This window comes from Rhinoraja longicauda, chromosome 28 (assembly GCF_053455715.1).
Source record: "Rhinoraja longicauda isolate Sanriku21f chromosome 28, sRhiLon1.1, whole genome shotgun sequence".
Lineage (NCBI taxonomy): Eukaryota > Metazoa > Chordata > Chondrichthyes > Rajiformes > Arhynchobatidae > Rhinoraja > Rhinoraja longicauda.
Genome location: NC_135980.1, coordinates 25136922 through 25158239, shown reverse-complemented (window position 1 = coordinate 25158239; position 21318 = coordinate 25136922). Strand labels below are relative to the sequence as shown.

General features: G+C 48.4%; 1 protein-coding gene across 2 annotated transcripts in view; it reads left to right on the top strand.

The window, feature by feature from the left end:
• Positions 1-274: 274 nt before the first annotated feature.
• The window catches only part of LOC144607109 (microtubule-associated serine/threonine-protein kinase 3-like), a 60985-nt gene continuing 39941 nt past the window's right edge, over positions 275-21318 (top strand). The window contains exons 1-7 of one of the 2 annotated variants that reach the window (XM_078423721.1): positions 275-642; positions 7296-7381; positions 8849-8918; positions 12170-12248; positions 13031-13188; positions 14560-14635; positions 19843-20052. In XM_078423721.1, coding sequence (XP_078279847.1) covers positions 557-642; positions 7296-7381; positions 8849-8918; positions 12170-12248; positions 13031-13188; positions 14560-14635; positions 19843-20052 — 765 coding nt within the window. In that variant the 5' untranslated portion in view covers positions 275-556. Of the gene's footprint in view, positions 643-7295; positions 7382-8848; positions 8919-12169; positions 12249-13030; positions 13189-14556; positions 14636-19842; positions 20053-21318 lie in introns of both variants that reach the window. The other variant, XM_078423719.1, reaches the window with a different exon arrangement.

Below are 21318 nucleotides of genomic sequence, written 5' to 3'. Positions count from 1 at the left end.
GGAGTGGGTGTGAAAGAGGGAGAGTGAAGTGTAAGGAGGGAGTGGGAAGGAGGGAGTGTGAGGGGGAGGAGGGAGGGAGGGAGGGAGGGAGTGGGAAAGAGGGAGTGTGAGAGAGAGGGGGAGGGAGGGAGGGAGGGAAGGAGTGTGAGAGAGGGGGTGAGAAGGAGGAATAGTTAGGAAGACTGCAAGGGGAGAGAGGAAGAAAGTGGGTGAGAGAGAGAGAGAGAGGGGGCTAATGTGAGGGTAAGAAAGATAAAAAATGGTGTGTGGAGAAAATGGAGGAGAGAGAGATTGAGTGAGTGAGTGGAAGAGAAGGGAAGAAGAGATTGAGCAGGGAGGGGAGGGGGTAGAGGGAGGAGAGACAAAGAGTTGTGTCAGTCATGGTGATAACAACAATGTATTGGAATTGTGGGCAGTCAGAAGGTGAAAGGCCCAGGTCACTGAATGTAAAAGCACTGACTGTGTGAGAGGAGAGAGAGGATCCCTGTATTCAACGGACAGAATCAACATTTGATTTTAACCCTCAAAGTGCTGATCTAGAAGTTTGGGATCCATCATGTCAGACCCAAGTGAGTGGACAGGGCTGCCCAACTACAAGGGACATCACTGTGTGACCGGCTCCTTGCTCCAACGATCGAAAAGGTAAATATGTCTGTGGATGGGATTGGTCTTGGCGGCTGTTCGGCCTGTTTGACTTGTGATCTCCCTGGCCTGGGAAGAAGAGGCAGGCTCGCATTTCTATCAGACAGACGGAAAGTGCTTCTTACGATGTGCCCGCAGAGCATGTTTAATATTTCAGTAATGATGACTTGGAGTGAAGTGAGCGCATTCTCTATAGATAGGCTGAGGCGATGAGATGGGCACTTGTTTCCGGACTGAGCACTGCATCATCGTGGATGACAGCACAGAGTTGCTCATTGTGCCTTTCGTTATTTCTTTCCTACTGACGGCAAGCATTTCCCATCTACAATCCTTCCACTTATGGTTATCTTCTACTTCCATTTATTTACAACAGTCTTCTCTCTTCCATTTCTATCTCCTCGAAGAGTAAGCAACTCTGGTCTATTTATTTTTATTTTGCTTCGCTCTCTCTCTCTCCCTCCTCCCCCCCCCCCCCCCCCCACCTCCCCTCCCTCCTCTCTCCCCCCTTCTCTCTCCCACCCCTCCTCTCTCCACCCCCTCCTCTCTCCACCCCCTCCTCTCTCCCACCCCCTCCTCTCTCCACCCCCTCCTCTCTCCACCCCCTCCTCTCTCCACCCCCTCCTCTCTCCACCCCCTCCTCTCTCCACCCCCTCCTCTCTCCCCCCCTCCTCTCTCCCCCCTCCTCTCCCCCCTCCTCTCCCCCCCTCTCTCTTCCCCCTCCTCCTCTCTTCTCTCCCCCTCTTCTCTCCCCCTCCTCTCTCTCCCCTCCTCTCTCCCCCCCCCCCTCCTCTCTCCCTCCCTCCCTCTCTCCCTCCCTCCTCTCTCCCTCCCTCCTCTCTCCCACCCCCCCTTCCTCTCTCCCCCCCCTCTCTCTCTCCCTGTGTCTCTGGCTGTCTCTCTCTGTCTCATGTTAGTCTGTCTCTTTCTTCCTCTGAATATTTGTATCCCCCTCTCTATCAATCTATTTTCTTCCCCTGCTTGTCTGGTGATCTGTGTACATTGCAGGAGGCCTCCTTCCTGATTTAGCAAGACGTGATTTATTTTGTGCAGCAGACAGGAATGCTTGTCTCCTGGATGAACAGGTTGCTGGCATGCTTGGTGAAAGGTGCCCCCTTCTTGGTTCTCCACCCCCATCCCTGACAATGAGCATAAGGGTGAACTCTAATTTTGCCTCAGGACCCAGCAAAATGAGGATCAGCAGTTTCAAGTAAACACAAGGAACTGCAAATGCTGGAATCTTGCCTAGAACACAAAGTGCTGGCGTAACTCAGCAGGCCATGCAGCATCTCTGGAGAAAAAGGATGGGTAACGTCTCGTGTCGGGACCCTTCTTCAGACACTGAACCGAAACATCGCCCGTGCTTTTTCTCCAGAGATGCTGCCTGACCCACTGAGTTACTCCTGCACATTGTGCCTATCTTCTGTATAAACCAGCATCTGCAGTTCCTTTCCACCTACCAGCATCTCTACTAAACTTTGCAATTGATACGGGGCTTTGACAAGACACTGTGGCAGTGGGATTGATGCAGGTGTATTGGATTAGTGTGGGATTGATGAAAGGATATCGGGTGAGAATAATGCAATAGGATTTGTTTAGGATCAGTGTAGATCTTTGGCGGTGAGTGGGTTAGTGGGGTTGGAAGCATCTGTGAGCAGTAGGTTCGGCTGGAAGCTCCCCGGCAGAACAGTTATAATTGATTCCTGGGTGGCATGAAGTAGTGGATCAACCGTGATCCTTATTGAATGGAGGATGGTGGTGGGAGGGGCAGAACAGAACCGGGGGTGAATGGTTCAGGCTGAGGGAGGACCTGGTTCTGGGAGGGACATGTGATGTGCAGATGCTGGTTTAAATGCAAAGTTAGACACGGCAAGCTGGAGTGACAGCAGGTCTGACAGCATCTCTGGAGTATAGGAATAGGTGGCGTTTCCACGGGTCGACACCCTTCTTCAGACTGAAGGTCAGCACACATGTCGGCTTCAGACATGTGACGCCCGCCACAGCCAAATAACTCAACAACTGAAGAGTAGCTTCAAATGCAGACAAGCAAAGGACAAAACTCCACCGTGGTCAGATCTCCCAGAAAGAAGACTTAGAAAGCAAAGACAAGACCTTGCGTATATGGCTGAACTTGCTTTTGCTTTGTTTGAGTTTTAGTTTAGTTTAGTTAAGTTTAGTTTAGAGATACAGCGTGGAAACAGGCCCTTTCGGCCCACTGGGTCCGCACCGCCCAGCGATTCCTGCATATTAACACTATCCTATACCCACTCGGGACAATTTTTACATTTAAGCCAATTGACCTACAAATCTGTACATCTTTGGAGTGTGGGGAGGAAACCAAAGATCTCGGAGAAAACCCACACAGATCACGGGGAGAACGTACAAACTCCGTACAGACAGCGCCCGTAGTCAGGATCGAACCCGGGTCTCCGGCGCTGCATTCGCTGTAAGGCAGCAACTCTACCGCTGCACCACCGTGACCGCCCCTGTTTATCACAACAGGGATGACACAGTGGCACAGCTGCTGCCTCACAGGCATCAGAGAGAGAGAGAGGCCCGGGTTCAATCCTGACTTCAGGCGTTATTTGTGCAGAGTTTGCACATTCTCCCTGTGACCGGGTGGGTTTACTCCCGTATCCCAAAGACAGAAGGGTATGTCGGCTTAATTGGCCACTGTCAAAATTGCCCCTAGTGTGGAGTGGACGAGAATTTTTTTTTAAAGCACAGGCAGGGGTTTCTTTAATTCCTTTTCTTTTCGGGTAGTGGCTTTGAATCCAGCTGGGTTAAAGCCCAGAGGATATCATAGATGCTCCATTGGTTTACTGTGCCAGCAGTATCAGCCTGTTGCTAGGCTTGGCTCCTGGCAAGGTCAGGATTGTAAATGAGATTGGAAAAAGTTCTGAAATCTCAAGGCAATTGGACATCCTATCTGTGAGTAACAGATTAGATCGCAAATCAGTGAAATCAGAAAGAGTTCAATAATTTATTCACAAAATGCTGGAGTAACTCAGCAGGTCAGGCAGCATCTCGGGAGAGAAGGAATGGGTGACGTTTCGGGTCGAGACCCTTCTTCAGATCAGTGGGTCATTATTGAATCAGGTGGATCAGTCTGAAGAAGGTCTCGACCCGAAACGTCGCCCATTCCTTCCTTCTCTCCCGAGATGCTGCCTGACCTGCTGAGTTACTCCAGCATTTTGTGAATAAATACCTTTGATTTGTACCAGCATCTGCAGTTATTTTCTTATACTAAAAGTTTAGAACAAGTAGCCAGATGTGCAAACTTAAGTTTAGTTTAGTTTTAGAGATACAGCGTGGAAACGGGGCCTTCAACCCACCGAATCTACGCCAACCAGCGATCACCCATGCACCCGGCTCCATCCGACACACCAGGGACGATTTACAGAAGCCAATTAACTGGACAAACCTGCACATCTTTGAAATGTGGGAGGTCACAGGGAGAACGTACAGACAGCACCTGTAGTTCGGATCAAACCCGTGTGACCGTCGTCGCAACTCTATAACGCTGCGTCACTGTGCCGCCCCAGTGAGAACATTTGCATTTCTAAGCTTATCATAATTTCGCATGTTGCAACCAACAAAATGCTTTGAGGCATTTCTTGCAGGGACGGTGCAAGAAATGCGAAAGCAAATGCGCATCCAGCCAGCTCCGACAACTGATAATATGCCAAGCACTGTTGTTGGCTTTGATTGAAATGTTAGCAATGACATCAAGAAATCAGCAAAGTGTAGGGGGAGCTGCAGATTACTCCAGCATTTTGTGTCTAATCTTTTAGGAGATCAGCCAGATCCTCCTGGTTCGTCTCCCACTTGCACCAGGAACATTATCCTTTACCTCCTATTCACATACAAAGCCCTAAACGGGCTTCCCCCCCTCCCCCCATATCAAAAATCTTCTAACCCACCACTCTATCTCCAGTCCCTCAGGTCGGCCGACTTGGGGCTACTCCACTATCCGCGGTCTAGCTTAAGCTCAGGGTGACCGCGCTTTTGCTAGACTGTGGAACAGCATCCCTCTCCCCATCAGAACTGCCCCCTCCATCGACTCCTTTAAGACCAGGTTCAAAACCTATTTCATACTCCCGAGCGTTGAGACCATCTGAGGGGGCGCTGTGAATTGTTTATGTATGTGCTGTTATGTTTGTGTGCCATTGTATGTTCGTTCTTAGTACCTGAACTGATGTACAGCACTTTGGTCAACGTGGGTTGTTTTTAAATGTGCTATACAAATAAATTGACTTGACTTGACTTGACTTGATGGAGGCGCAAGAAATCTAATTCAGAGGGCGGGAGGATGGAGACTGTGAGGCTGTCAGACTCATTCCTGACTTTAGAGGTTGAGGGAGAGGTTGTGTTAATATTTGAGTTTCGACGGGAGGCCGGGGTGGGAAGACGATGGACTATGGCAGCAGGCCAGCTGATTTTGTAGGTAACTGCAACATGTGCTGTGGATGGGAGGAACCAGAGGACCCATTGTACTTAAATTTCCAGAAAGAATTTGCTCACATGCCAAATTAACTGCGAATGCGTGAAATATAACTTTGAGGTGTACGAGCTAGCACATCACTGTGGACAGAAAGAAGATAGACACAAAATGCTGGAGTAACTCAGCGGGTCAGGCAGTATCTCTGGAGGAAAGGTCAGGGGACAGAGGGTTGGCTGGTTAATAGGAAACCGAGATGGGTCCGAAGAAGGGTCCTGACCCGAACATCGGCAGTACGGTGTACTCCATAGATGCTGCCTGGCCCGCTGAGTTACTCCAGCACTTTGTGTTTTGCTCAAGGTTTCAGCATCTGCGCTTTCTTTTTATTTCTCCCAGAGGTGGGTCATTTCTGGTTGGTGAGATGCATTAAGCAGTGTGCCCCAGGTGAGATGCATTAAACAGTGTGCCCCAGGGATCAATGTTGGCATCTCAAACGGACATATGGTTGCTAAATTGGCCAATGGAAGTAAATTGTGAAGTCTTAACAAGGAGATTACCCAGGATGTGGGTGGGTTAAGTGAATGGGCAATGATATGGCAAATCATGTTGGAAAAGGTCAAATTGGCCACGAAAAAATGATTGAAATAAGAGATTGCAGAACTCTGAAATGCAGAGGAATCAGAACGTCGTCCTATCTCGTGGCTCACTGGTGAGGAGAAAATGGATGGTGTGCAGATCCAGCAAGTAATTATGAGACAAGCAATGTTACTGTGTATTGTGAGGGGAACTGAATAGAAAAGTGTGGAAGTTACGCTTCAGTTATATCAGGTGATATCAGGTTATATCAGGCAAATTAGGCTTATTGGGCTGTTGTGACCACATCTGGAATACTGTATACGATTTTTAAGGATGTTATGTTGGTGCATTCGAAGCATTTCAGAGAATGTTAGTTTATTCATGCATAGCTGTAATGATCAGATTTTCTTATGAAGAAAGGTGGGAGAGGCTAGGCACCCACCTGCTGGAGTCTAGAAGAGTGCAAGAGGTCAACCCGAATGCTCCCAGGGATGAATGGGTTAACGCATGATGAGCATTTGACTGTACTGTGCAAGTGCTCGTTGGAGTTTAGAAGGATGAGGGGGGACCTCATTGAAACTTGTTGAACAGTGAGAGACCTGGATAGAGTGGATGTGAAGAGGATGTTTCCACTGGTGGGATAGTCTAGGACCAGAGGGCAGAGCCTCAGAATAAAACAACGTACCTGTAGAAAGGAGATGAGGAGGAGTTTCTTTAGTTAGAGGTTGGTGAACCTGTGGAATTCATTGCCACAGACAGCTGTAGAGGCCGCCATTGGGTATTTTTAAAGTGGAGATTGACAGATTCTTGATTCGTATGGGTATCAAGGTTTATGGGGAGAAGGCAGGAGAATGGGGTTGAGAGGGAATGATAGATCAGCTAGGATTGATTGGTGGAGTAGAGTCGATGGGCCGAACGGCCTAATTCTCCTCCTATGACTTATAAGATGATTTTAATTGAAACATACTTGAATGTGAGGGGACTTGACAGGATGGACGTGTACAGATATTTTCCCCTTGTATGAGTCTAGAACTAGGGATCACCCCGTTTAAAAGGTATGGGTATTTTTTATTTCTAACAAAGCAACTTGAGAACTTCCTTCTTTAAGAATGTATACCAGTACAGCACAGAAACAGGCCCTTTGGCCCACAATGTCCATGCCAAACATGATGCCAGGTGAAACTAATCAACTCTGTCTGTACATGATCCATATCCCTCCATTCCCTGCACATCCATGTGCATATCTAGAAGTCTCTTCAAAGCTATCATAACTGCCTTCACCACCACCCCTGGCACTCACTACCCTCTGTGCAAAAAGTAAAATGACCCCACACATCCCCTTTAAATTTGGCTTTCTCTCACCTTAAAGCTTTGCCCTCTAATTTTTGATACTTCCACGTTGGGGGAAAAGGTTGACTGTCTACCCTCTACCCTATCCCTCTCACAGTTCCATTCACCTCTGTCAAGTCTCCCCCCCCTCCTGGTTTTGCACCTCCTGCACCAAGTGCTTTTGGTTATTCAGCCCCTGTTCCTGGTTTTACCACCAGTGTTGAGACTCCAATTCTTGCTCCTACCTCTGTAAGTGTTTCGCTCTCTGAATGTTTTGAACTGATCTTGATGTCTGCTTTTTCCCCCTCAGCTGCCGCAGTAACAGGAAGAGCCTGGTTGTTGGCTCGGGGTCTCCCAGTGCCTCTCGGCCTCTCTCTCCACTCTCACTACCGGCAGGTAAAGAAACATTCAGAATCATTCACGTCACTCATTTGTTTCTTGCAGGAATTGGGGCTTAAAATTGAACCCATCAAATAAAGATTGATTGAAAGGCACAACATAGAAACGGCCCACCAAGTCCACGCCGGCTCCGACCATCGATCACCCACTCGCACTAGTTCTATGTTGTCCCACATTCGCATCTACTCCTTACACACTAGGGATAATTTACAGAGGACAATTGGCGCATCCTTGTGGAGCACCAGTGTTGGGGATTATCGTGGAGGATAATTTGTCCCATATCCTCACTGATTGGGGTCTGTTGGTTCAGGAAGTTGAGGATCCAGTTGCAGAGATGAGTTCCATGGGTTTGGTGATGAGCTTGGGTGGGATAATGGTGTTAAAAGCAGAGCAGTGGTCTATGAATAGGAGTCTGACGTAGGTGTCTCTAGTGGGGTTGGGAGCCTTGGCCGGTTACCATAATGCACCTTTAGACCGATGCACTCCCCGACCCGAAATGTCACCAGCGATGCTGCCTGATCGCTGAGTTCCTCCAGCATCTTGTTCCTTTTTTTGGGAAACCAGTATCTGCAGTTCCTTGTGTCTCTGCAGACGTGGTGCCGCCAGTGGTGGTGGGTCTAAGATTGATCCGAGTCACAAGGGCTCCGACTCCTTTAACCACGATGGGCGTTTCTTTCTAGATATGTAGTTCCTTTAGTAACGCAGAAGGAAATAGGTGGGCTTAGAAATGATCTGGACACGTGCCTGATGCTCATACTAGGGTTGGATAGCGCAAGGGCAAAGGGCAAAGATAACAAGGGCAAGGTTGGAAATGATCTGGTCATTTTCACACAGTTATCGGGGATAGGATGAAGTAGTAGAGTCCAGTGGTGTAAAGGAAGAAATTAGCATTGATGTTTGACTTTTGCCGCCCCGAGCCTTGGAGCGAGACAGTGGAGGAAAGCTATACTCTGTGTCTAATCAATGGACAATAGTCAATAGGTGCAGGAGGAGGCCATTCGGCCCTTCGAGCCAGCACCACCATTCAATGTGATCATGGCTGATCATTCTCAATCAGTACCCCGTTCCTGCCTTCTCCCCATACCCCCTGACTCCGCTATCCTTAAGAGCTTTATCTAGCTCTCTCTTGAATGCATTCAGAGAATTGGCCTCCACTGCCTTCTGAGGCAGATAATTCCACAGATTTACAACTCTGACTGAAAAAGATTTTCCTCATCTCCGTTCTAAATGGCCTACCCCTTATTCTTAAACTGTGGCCTGTAAACTGGTTCTGGACTCCCCCAACATTGGGAACATGTTTCCTGCCTCTAACGTGTCCAACCCCTTAATAATCTTATATGTTTCGATAAGATCTCCAATGGTGGGTAAATGCACCTTAATTTTATGACATCTGTGGATTTTCATTGTAGATTTCACTTTATAATTACAATTTCCTTGACAATTGTTTTGTGATTTTTTATTTAGCTGGAAGCCCACTGGACAGCCCGAGGATATTGTCTACCAGTCCTGCTCCCAACTTTCCATTCGCAAGAAGGTAGTGTGGAATTCCAGACGTGAGGGATTCGTCCACATGTTGGGGGCATTTGTTCAAGGGAGGAAGGAGGGATGGTGGCAATAATTCACCCCTTGCCTCGGTCTGATCCACGCTGACCCTGTCTAGTCTACTCCTTCCCTCCCTCCACTGAAAGGTTAGGCAGCGCGCATTCCAATCTCGCCCACTGTCCCTGACTTCAATAGCACCTGATTTGCTTGGCACAAGATAGGAAGAGATGCTTATGCACGCTCAGTGTGAATATAACTCAACAACAACAAAACCTAAGATAAGTCTGAAGAAGGGTCTCGACCCGAAACGTCACCCATTCCTTCTCTGCCGAGATGCTGCCTGACCCGCTGAGTTACTCCAGCATTTTGTGTCTACCTAAGATTTCATAAGTCATAGGGGCAGAAGTAGGCCATTTGGCCCATCGAGTCTACTCCGTAATTTAAGCATGGTTGATCTATCTTTCCCTCTCAACCCAATTCTCCTGCCTTTTCCCCTAACCCTCGACGCCCTTACTAATCAATCTCTGCCTTAAAAATACCCAATGACCTGGTGTCCACAGCAGCATGTGGCATTGAATTCCACAGATTCACCACCCTCTGACTAAAGAAATTCCTCCTCGTCTCCTTTCTAATCTTCATCTCATTTTATCTATCTCATCTAATCTAATCTCATGTTCCTGGAGTTCCCTCAATGCTTGAGGCTTCTTTCCTCATGCCAGTGCTTTGATCAAGGGCATGAAATCCCCACATCTACATTCTCCACATCTTCAGCTGCTGAACGACACGCACACACGCATTTCCCATACTCCTACTCTCAATATACTCCTCTCACCAGACTGAACATCAGTAGAGTTTCCTCGATCCTCTTCTTTCACCCCACCAACCTCGGCCATTTTTGCCCGGCTCCCGCCCGATCCCGCCACTGGCCACATCCTGCCCCTTCCCTTCTCCCCACAGGGTCTGCTTTCTTCATGATTCTCATTCACCTCTCCACTCTCCCCTTCCACCCCCTCTAACAGCCCCCCCCACCCTTGCACATTCCCCTGCCACTTTAGAAGGTGTACCACCTTTTTCCTCAACACTGTCCAAGGATCTAAACATCCCTTCCAAGTGAGGCACAGGTTTACTGAGAGGCCAAACACAAAGTGGGAGGAGAACAACATCAGTCTGAAGAAGGGTCTCGACCCGGAATGTCATCCATTCCTTCTCTCCGGAGATGCTGCCTGTCCCGCTGAGTTACTCCAGCATTTTGTGTCCACCTCCGATTTAAACCAGCATCTGCAGTTCCCTCCTACACAGCAACATCTCGTATTCTGCTTGGGTAACTTGCAAACCAAGGGCGTGAACACTGAATTTTCTAATTTCAGTTCACCACACCCATTTTCTCCTTGGTATTCTCCACTTGTACACACAGTTTTCTTCTCCCCCTGTTCATGTATCTCCTCTCCCACCTGGTTCCTTCTGCCCATCAACCTCTCTCCATCTGGTTCCTTCTTTCATCTACCAGCCTCTATCCCACCCCATCCCCACCGTATATACTGGCAATCCTCCCTCTGCCTTCTCAGTCTTGGTGCAAGGTCTTCATAAGATCATGTGATAGGAGAGGAATGAGGCCATTCAGCCCATCCAGTCTAATCCACCATTCAATCTATCTCTTCCTCCTATCCCCATTCTCCTGCCTTCTCCCTGTAACCTATAACCGGTACCAATCAAGAATCTATCTATCTCTGCCAAATATATCCACTGACTTTGCCTCCACAGCCTTCTGTGGCAAAGAAATCCACACATTCACCACCCTCTGACTAAAGAAATTCCTCCTCATCTACTTCCTGAAAGAACATCCTTTAATTCTGAGGCTACGACCTCTAGTCCTAGACTCTCCCACTAGTGGAAACATCCTCTCCACATCCACTCTATCCAAGCCTTTCACTATTCCGTACGTTTCAATGAGGTCTCCCCCTCATTCTCCTAAACTCCAGCGAATACAGGCCCAGTGCCGTCAAATGTTCACCAAATGTTAACCTAGTCATTCGTGGGATCATTCTTCTAAACCTCCTCTGGACCATCTCCAGAGCCAGCAATAGACAATAGACAATAGGTGCAGGAGTAGGCCATTCGGCCCTTCGAGCCAGCACCCCGATTCAATGTGATCATGGCTGATCATTCACAATCAGTACCCCGTTCCTGTCCTCTCCCCCTTACCCTCTGACTCTGCTATCATTAAGAACTCTATCTAACTCTCTCTTTTTATTTTTATTTTTTTATTTTTTATTATTTGTTTTTTATTTTTTACAGAACTTTTTGGAAAACAACCCCCCCCCCACCCTTCCCCCCACCCCCCTTATACTAACCCCAAATAAGAAAAAGAAAAAAAGATTAAAGACTGCCTGGTTGTTGGTGGTCCTGCATACGCCCCATGGAATTCCAAACAGAATAAACTGTCTAACTCTCTCTTGAAAGCATCCAGAGAATTAGCCTCCACTGCCTTCTGAGGCAGAGAACTCCACAGATTTACAACTCTCCGAGTGAAAAAGTTTTTCCTCATCTCCGTTCTAAATGGCCTACCCATTATTCTTAAATTGTGGCCCCTGAGTTCTGGACTCCCCCAACATTGGGAACATGTTTCCTGCCTCTAGCGTGTCCAATCCCTTAATAATCTTATATGTTTCAATAAGATCCCCCCTCATCCTTCTAAATTTCAGCGTGTACAAGCCCAGTCGCTCCAGTCTTTCAACATACGACAGTCCCGCACATCCTGCAACCAGCACATCCTTCCTCAGATATGGTACCCAGAATTGCTCACAACCTTGACCTAAAACATCGACTTACACCCTTTGCCTCCTCAGACGCTGCTTGGCCAGCTGAGTTCTTCCCATGTTCAGTTTTTTGTTTAGATTGACAGGTTGGGGTTAGTTGCACAAGGTATTGATGTGCATGGTGTTAATGGTGGGGCATGGATGGCTGCCTTTGAGGGAATGACGCCAAAATGGCATAAAAACTGGTGACTGTACTGTCTTAGTGCACCACGGCTGTACACTGTACTGTATCTGAGATGCTTATCTAAGAAGTGTCCAAGTGCTTATGTATAGTGATACTGGGCTGTATACAAACATGAATTTCACTGTAACTTGGGTCCATTTGACACTAAAGTACCATAGTAATGATAAAGTACCATTGTAGCCATTGGAGTTTGTTTTTTCCTGGTGGTAGTGGGATCACGCTGTGCTGATTTTTCCATCACAGGGTGGATGGTCGCCGCTGGTCCTTGGCCTCTCTCCCATCCTCAGGATATGGAACCAACACTCCAAGCTCCACCGTATCGGTGAGTCCTCCCACCAGGATTGATGGAGAGTTTAGTTTAGCGCGGAGACACAGCATGGAAACAGGCCCACTAAGTCCGTGCCGACCACCGATCACCCGTTCACACTAGTTCTGTGTTATCCCACGTTCCCATCCACTCCCTGGACACAAGGGAGCAACTTACAGAGACCAAACCTGCATGTCTTTGGGACGTGGGAGGGAACGTGGTGGGTGCGCCTGGAGGAGTCCCACGGGGTCACAGGGAGTCCGTGCAGGCTCCGTACAGGCAGCACCCGAGGTCAGGATCGAACCCGGGTCTCTGGAGCTGCGAGGCAGCGGCTTTACCAGCCGTGCCACTGTTTCCCAACCCCTCCCAACGTGCGGTGGGGACAGGGAGAGGGTGGGGAGTGAGAGCAGGTGTGGTAGTGCAGCGGTGGAAACGTGTGCAGGTGAATAGAGCTCTTAAGGATAGCAGAGTCAGGGGGTATGGGGAAAAGGCAGGAACGGGGTACTGATTGAGAATGATCAGCCATGATCACATTGAATGGCGGTGCTGGCTCGAAGGGCCGAATGGCCTCCTGCATCTATTGTCTATTGAATGGGAGAGAGTGGGTTAAAGGGAGAGTGCTGTTGGGGGGGGGGGGGGGGGGATTGAGGGCTTTGGGGGAGTGTGGGAAGGGTGTGGGGAAAGTGGGCGAGGGTTGGGAGAAGGTTCTTGGGTGAACCAGAGGCCGAGATGGTCCACGTGGCGGGTGCCTTAGCTCAGACCGAAGTCTCACGAGAAGGGTTTTGTGTTTCCGACAGTCCTCCTCCTCCTCTCAGGAGCGGCTGCATCAGCTGCCATTCCAGCCCACGGCAGAGGAGTTGCGGACGCTCTGCAAGCACTTCCGCAGCACGGACAGCGTCGCTGACGATGACGGGTCGCAGTCACCCACCACACGCCCTCGATCCAGGAGCCTCAGGTAAGAGGGGCAGACGTCAGCGGGGTGGTCCAGAGTAAAGGACGGAGGGACAGGTATCTCCCCTATCGCTAATACAATACAATACAATACAATACAATATATCTTTATTGTCATTGTACCCAGGGGTACAACGAGATTGGGAATGCGCCTCCCATACGATGCAATAAATTAATTAGCTAGTCAGTATTAATTTAAACAACCCAATGAAACTTTATTAGAACAGTTTTAAAACAGAATAAAGTGCAAGTAGATCTGTGCCGGTTCACTGTGCGATGTGACCATCCGGCTCAGCAGGACCGGTTCATAGCAGCTATGGCCCTGGGGATGAAGCTGTTCCTGAGTCTGGAGGTGCGGGCGTAGAAGGCCGATATCAGTGATACCACCGATGCTAATCAGATTTATTAGTGTCTATAATTACCATTACAAACGCCTCCGCTTCCTTAGAAGACTTGGGAAGTTCGGCATGTCCCCAACAACCCGGCACCAACGTCCACAGATGTGCCGTAGAAAGCATTTTATCGGAATGCATCACAGCATGCTTTGGGAACAACCCCACCCACGACCGCGAGAAATTGCAGAGAGTCGTGGACGCAGCCCAGACCATCACGCAAACCAACCTCCCTTCCAGTGATTCCATCTACACTTAATGCTGCCTCGGCAATGCCACTAGCATAATCAAGTACCTGTCCCACCCCTGTCATTCCCTCTCCCATCAGGCAAGAGGTACAGAAGTTTGAAAAGGCATGCCTCTAGATTCGGGGACGTTTATTTTCCTCGCTGTTATCAGGCAACTGAACCATCCTCTCACCAGCTCCCCTCTACCTAATTGGAGACCTCAAATTATCTTTAATCAGAAAGGTAGTCACAAAGTGCTGGAGTAACTCGGCAGGTCAGGCAGCATCTCTGGAGAAAAAAGATGGGTGGCATCTGAAGAATGGTCCTGACCCGGAACAACACCCATCTTTTACTCCAGAGATGCTGCCTAACCCGCTGAGTTATTCCAGCACTTTGTGTCTGTCTTAGGTACAAATCAGCATCTGCATTTCCTTTTTCTCTATATCTTTAATCGGACTTTACTGGACTTTATCTTGTACTAAACGTTATACCCATTACCTTGTATCTGTACACTGTGGCTGTGATCATGTGTAGCCATGTGATCATGTGTAGCCATGTGATCATGTGTAGCCATGTGATCATGTGTAGTCATGTGATCATGTGTAGCCATTTCGCTGACTGGATAGCACGCAACGAAAATGTTTTTCACTTTACCTCGGTAAACGAAACTAAATTACAATAATTTAACTTGTATTAATGTAAATGATCTTGGGTAATGCCAGTAATATTGATAATGCCTTTTATTATCCCTAGTAGCCCTGGACGCTCATCACTTTCTTTCGACAATGAGATCGTGATGATGAACCATGTCTACAAGGAGCGGTTTCCTAAGGTACGTCCTGTGATATCCTTGCCACCCACAGTTCTTGCTTCACATAGGTTTAGTTTAGTTTAGAGATACAGCGCGGAAACAGACCCTTCGGCCCACCGAGCCCGCACCGACCGGCGATTCCTGTACACTTAACACCATCCTACACACACTGGGGACAGTTTACAATTATATCATGCCAATTAACCTACAAACCTGCACATCTTTGGAGCGTGGGAGGAAACCGAAGATCCCGGAAAAAACCATGGGTAGAACGTACAGACAAGCACCAGTAGTCAGGTTTGAACTTTGATCACCGGTGCTGTAAGGCAGCAGTTCTACCACTGCGCCAGTGCCGCATTTATCATATCATATATATACAGCCGGAAACAGGCCTTTTCGGCCCACCAAGTCCGTGCCGCCCAGCGATCCCCGTACATTAACACTATCCTACACCCACTAGGGACAATTTTTACATTTACCCAGCCAATTAACCTACATACCCGTACGTCTTTGGAGTGTGGGAGGAAACCGAAGATCTCGGAGAAAACTCACGCAGGTCACGGGGAGAATGTACAAACTCCTTACAGTGCAGCACCCGTAGTCAGGATCGAACCTGAGTCTCCGGCACTGCATTCGCTGTAAAGCAGCAACTCTACCGCTGCGCTACCGTGCCGCCCATGGATTGCATACTCACTCTGAAGATGACCTGCTTAGCCCATACACTTGTATACAATGGAATTTAGAAGGATGAGAGGAGATCTTATCGAAACGTATAAGATTATTAAGGGGTTGGACACGTTAGAGGCAGGAAACGTGTTCCCAATGTTGGGGGAGTCCAGAACAAGGGGCCACAGTTTATGAATAAGGGGTAGGCCATTTAGAACTGAGATGAGGAAAAACATTTTCAGTCAGAGAGTTGTGAATCTGTGGAATTCTCTGCCTCAGAAGGCAGTGGAGGCCAATTCACTGAATGCATTCAAGAGAGAGCTAGATAGAGCTCTTAAGGATAGCGGAGTCAGGGGGTATGGGGAGAAGGCAGGAACGGGGTACTGATTGAGAATGATCAGCCATGATCACATTGAATGGCGGTGCTGGCTCGAAGGGCCGAATGTCCTCCTCCTGCACCTATTGTCTATAACTGAGCATGGGACATGATCCAAGATGGCGGCCAAGCCAGGCGAGTCTTTGTGTGCAGGTCACAGAGGTGGATCGGCAATCACGCATGACAATCGCTGCACTCTTAATCATCTCTACTCCAGCAGCAGCAGCATTTCTTACTTTAACTGTGCTCTTCTCAATCTATCTGTGCACTTTGGGCGGCACGATTGTAATCGTGTATTGTCTTTTTGCCGACAGGTTAGCATGCAACACAAGCTCTGCACTGTATCTCAGTACAAGTGACAATAGACAAAACAAATCTAAAATTCCACTACAGATCTGCACGAGTCCCATTGAAGGGCCCTAGCTACCCTCTCAATTAATGCATCGGATCGCATGTCACTGGGAAATGATCCTCCCTGTCACCTTCCAAAAATTATTTTTCAAACAATATCACTAAAACTAAATGGCTATTCTCCATCACGGTTTTTCAGAGCTTTGTTCAGAACACTCCCTACAACACTGCATTTTCCTTATTTAAGGAAGAATATAAGATCATAATGTATAGGAGTAGAATTAGGCCATTCGGCCCATCAAGCGACTAGGCTTGTTTACACTGGAATTTAGAAGGATGAGAGGAGATCTTATCGAAACGTATAAGATTATTAAAGGGTTGGACACGTTAGAGGCAGGAAACATGTTCCCAATGTTGGGGGAGTCCAGAACAAGGGGCCACAGTTTAAGAATAAGGGGTAGGCCATTTAGAACTGAGATGAGGAAAAACTTTTTCAGTCAGAGAGTTGTGAATCTGTGGAATTCTCTGCCTCAGAAGGCAGTGGAGGCCAATTCTCTGAATGCATTCAAGAGAGAGCTAGATAGAGCTCTTAAGGATAGCGGAGTCAGGGGGTATGGGGAGAAGGCAGGAACGGGGTACTGATTGAGAATGATCAGCCATGATCATATTGAATGGCGGTTCTGGTTCGAAGGGCCGAATGGCCTCCTCCTGCACCTATTGTCTATTGTCTAAGCCTACTCCGCCATTCAATCATGACTGATCTATCTCTCCCTCCTAACCCCATTCTCCTGCCTTCTCCCCATAACCTCTGACACCTGTACTAATCAAGAATCTATATCTCCACTTTAAATATATCCACTGACTTGGCCTCCACAGCCTTCTCTGTGGCAAAGAATTCCACAGCTTCACCACCCTCTGACTAAAGACATTTCTCCTCATCTCCTTCCTAAAAGAAGGTCCTTTAATTCTGGGGCTACGACCTCTGATCCTAGACTCTCCCACTAGTGGAAATATCCTCTCCACATCCACTCTATCCAAGCCTTTTCACTATTCTGTATGTTTCAATGAGGTCCCCCTTCATTCTTCTAAACTCCAGCGAGTGCAGGCCCAGTGCCGACGAACGCTCATCATATGTTAACCTAATTCCTGGGATTATTCGTGTAAATATAGCTGCCAAGGAGGCAGTACAGAGAAAGTTGACAAGATTGGTTCCGGGGATCAAGGGAGTTTCCGATGATGAATGATTGAATCATTGGGAATTAGATAGAGGAAGTCACTGTAATTAAATATGTAACATTCTGAAGTACATTGACTTCTTCAAATCCCCTTTAAATCTCCTATTCCTTACCTTAAGCCTATAATCTTTTGTTATGGATACCTTTCCTAAGAGGAAAAGTACCTCAGTATTTACCCTACCAATGGCCTTCATGCTTTTATTGGATACACCTCAGTCAGGCCCTCCCTCGGTCAGGGCCCCCCTCGGTCAGGCCCCCCCTCGGTCAGGCCCTTCAGTCAGGCCCTCCCTCGGTCAGGCCCTCCCTCGGTCAGGCCCTTCAGTCAGGCCCTCCCTCGGTCAGGCCCTCCCTCGGTCAGGCCCCCCCTCGGTCAGGCCCCCCCTCGGTCAGGCCCTTCAGTCAGGCCCTCCCTCGGTCAGGCCCTCCCTCGGTCAGGCCCTCCCTCTGCCTTCTCTGTTCCTGGGAAAACAAACAAAACAAATCTCATTCCGTTCCCGCTCCTTGCCGGAACCACGGTGGCGCAGCGGTAGAGTTGCTGCCTTACAGCGAATGCAGCGCCGGAGACTCGGGTTCGATCCTGACTACGGGTGCTGTACTGTTTGGAGTTTGTACGTTCTCCCCGTGACCTGCGTGGGTTTTCTCCGGGATCTCCGCTTTCCTCCCACACTCCAAAGACGTACGGGTTTGTAGGTTAATTGGCTGGGCAAATGTTTTTTTTTAAATCATCCCTAGTGGGTGTAGGATGGTGTTAATGTGCGGGGATCGCTGGGCGGCGTGGACCCGGTGGGCCGAAGGGCCTGTTTCTGCGCTGTATCTCTAAATCTAAATCTGAAACACTCCATCCTAAGCAACATCCTGCATTATTCTCTGTGTACGCTTGCTGCTCTAACTGCATTCTTGCTATAAGATAGTGACCACAATTGCACACAGGGCAGCACAGCAGTGGAGCTGCTGCCTCACAGCGCCAGAGACCCGGGCTTCAATCCTGACTACGGGTGCTATCTGGGTGGAGTTTGCATATTCTCCCTGTGACTGCATGGACTTCCCACCGGGATCTCCGGATTCCTCCCACATCCCAAAGACGTGCGGGTTTGTAGGTTAATTGGCCTCTGTAAAATGTTCCTAGTGTGTAGGATAAAACTAGTGAACAGATGATAGCTGGTTGGCATGGACACAGTGGGCCAAAGTGCCTGTTTCCACGCTGTATCTCTAAGCTAATTGCACATGATAGTTCAGCAGTGGCTTAACTAACATTTAATATAAAATGAAAGAAAAAACATATGCTGAAATCCAAAATAAAAACAGATAGTTTTTGAAAAATATCTAATATAGTTGTGCCATTACCTTCCTACTCATGTACACCCCAACTAATGAAGGCAAGTATCTTGTAGACACAAGGAACTGCAGATGCTGGAATCTTGCATAAAACACAAAATGCTGGAGTAACTCAGTGGGTCCAATGTTTCGGGTTGAGACCTTCTAAAGAAGGGACCCAACCCAAAACATCACCTGTGCATGTCCTCCAGAGATGCTGCCTAACCCGCTGAGTTACTCCAGCACTTTGTGTTCAAGTCAAGTATCTTGTATGCTTTCATAACCTGTGCTTATCAAGGACACTCTGTTCCTCATTACATCCAGGGCCCTAAATATTTCATAATGACAAATGAATGACTTCAAAAATCTCAGGGTTGTATTTCATCTTCCATTGTTATGCCAATCTTTCCAAATTCATCCTGTGGCCAAATACTATCCTCTTCACTCTCAGCTACACCAGCATTTCATGTTTGCAAGCTTACTGATCACACTTCTACAATCACATCCCATCTTGATAATATACATAACAATAAAAATCTGAAGAAGGGTCTCCCCCAAAACGTCACCCATTCCTTTTCTCCACAGATACTCCCTGTCCCGCTGAGTTACTCCAGCATTTATTTTAGATTTAGATTTAGATTTTTTTTTAGATTTAGAGATACAGTGCAGAACAGGCCCTTCGGCCCACCGGCACCGCCCAGCGATCCCCGCACATTAACACTATCCTACACCCACTAGGGACAATCTTTACATTTGCCCAGCCAATTAACCTACAAACCAGTACGTCTTTGGAGTGTGGGAGGAAACCGAAGATCTCGGAGAAAACCCACGCAGGTCACGGGGTGAACGTACAAACTCCGTACAGTACAGCACCCATAGTCAGGATCGAACCCGAGTCTCCGGCGCTGCATTCGCTGTAAGGCAGCAACTCTACCGCTGCGCCACCGTGCCGCAGTGGTGCTATCTTCGTGTCTATCTTCGGTTTAAACCAGCATCTGCAGTTCCTACACAATAAAAGTTCCAGCATGGGTCCCTGCAGTACATCACTGGCCACAGACACTCATTTGTCCCTAGTGTGTAGGATAGCGCTCGTGTACTGGGGGATCGCTGGCCGCTGCGGATTCGATGGGCTGAAGGGCCCGTTTCTGCGTTGTAACACAAAACGATAATCTAGACTTCTGCTCCTGGTTCGTATCCTTGCACTGCCATATTGGCTTCAGTAGTGGTCTCACCTCTTAGTATCATCTTCACTAACCAAACTGCTTTATTCCCTCTGTTGACTGCAGGCGACTGCTCAGATGGAGGAGCGGCTGCAAGAGATCATCAGCAGCTTCTCGTCCAAAGCTGTGCTGCCCTTGGCGGACGGGGTGCTGGGATTCATCCGCCATCAGATCATCGAGCTGGCCCGGGACTGCCTGGACAAGTCGCGCGAAGCCCTCATCACGTCACGCTACTTCCTGGAGTTGCAGGACAACCTGGAGAAGTTGCTGCACGACGTGAGTCCCGACCCGGCCCACCTGTACGTGGTGTGTGATCCACCCAGACAACCACTGTATACAATAACAATGTAGGGTGAACACACCTATAGACCCACCCCACCCAGTACAGCCACACCATCACACACCTATAGACCCACCCCACCCAGTACAGCCACACCATCACACACCTATAGAACCACCCCACTCAGTACAGCCACACCCATACACACCTATAAACACACCCCACTCAGAACAGCCACACTCATACACAACTATAGACCCACCCTACCCAGTACAACTACACCCATACACACCTATAAACCCACCCCACCCCATACAACTACACCCTAAGAAACCTATAAACCCACCTCACCCAGTACAACTACACACTTATAAACACACCCCCTCCTGTACAACCACACCTTCACACACCTATAAACCTACCCCATCCTGTACAACCACACTCACACACTTATAAACCCACCCCATCCTGTATAACTACACCCTCACACACCTATAAACCCACCCCACCCTGCACAATCCCAGCACAACTACACTTATAAACCCACCCCACCCAGTACAACTACACCCTCACACACCTATAAACCCACCCCACCCTGCACAATCCCAGCACAACTACACTTATAAACCCACCCCACCCTGAGCAACCACACCCTCACAAACCTATAAACCCACCCCACCCCATACAACTACATCCTGACAAACCTATAAACCCACCCCACCCCACCCCATACAACTACACCCTGACAAACCTATACACCCACCCCATCTACCACCTGAGAAATCCCACACCTCCCAATCCTTTGCAACCTCCCACAACCCTGACCCGCAGCTCAAACCCCCAGTGCCCATCCATTAAAGTCATAAAGTGTGAAAACAGGCCCTTCGGCCCAAGTTGCCCATGTTGACCAACATGCCCCATATAGACGTGTCACGTTTAGTAATGTTTGCAACTATCCTTAAACCAAGCACTCTTGCCACTCTTGTGGTCACAGGGGTGATATTCCTTCTCTAGTTTGATGATTGTTCCCACCGGACTCGGCCCCTCAATGTCTAGCCGTGGTATTTATGCGCCTGGTCAATTTGTGACTGTTGACTGATGGCTCCCTGAATGTTAATGGTGGGGACTCGGTGATTATAACGCCATTGTATGTCACGGGAAGGTAATCACTCTCTTGTTGGAGATGGTCATTGTTGTGGCACAAATGTCAGTTGCCAGGCCTCGGTCTTCTCTGGATCTTGCCACATGTAAGTTTGGCTGCT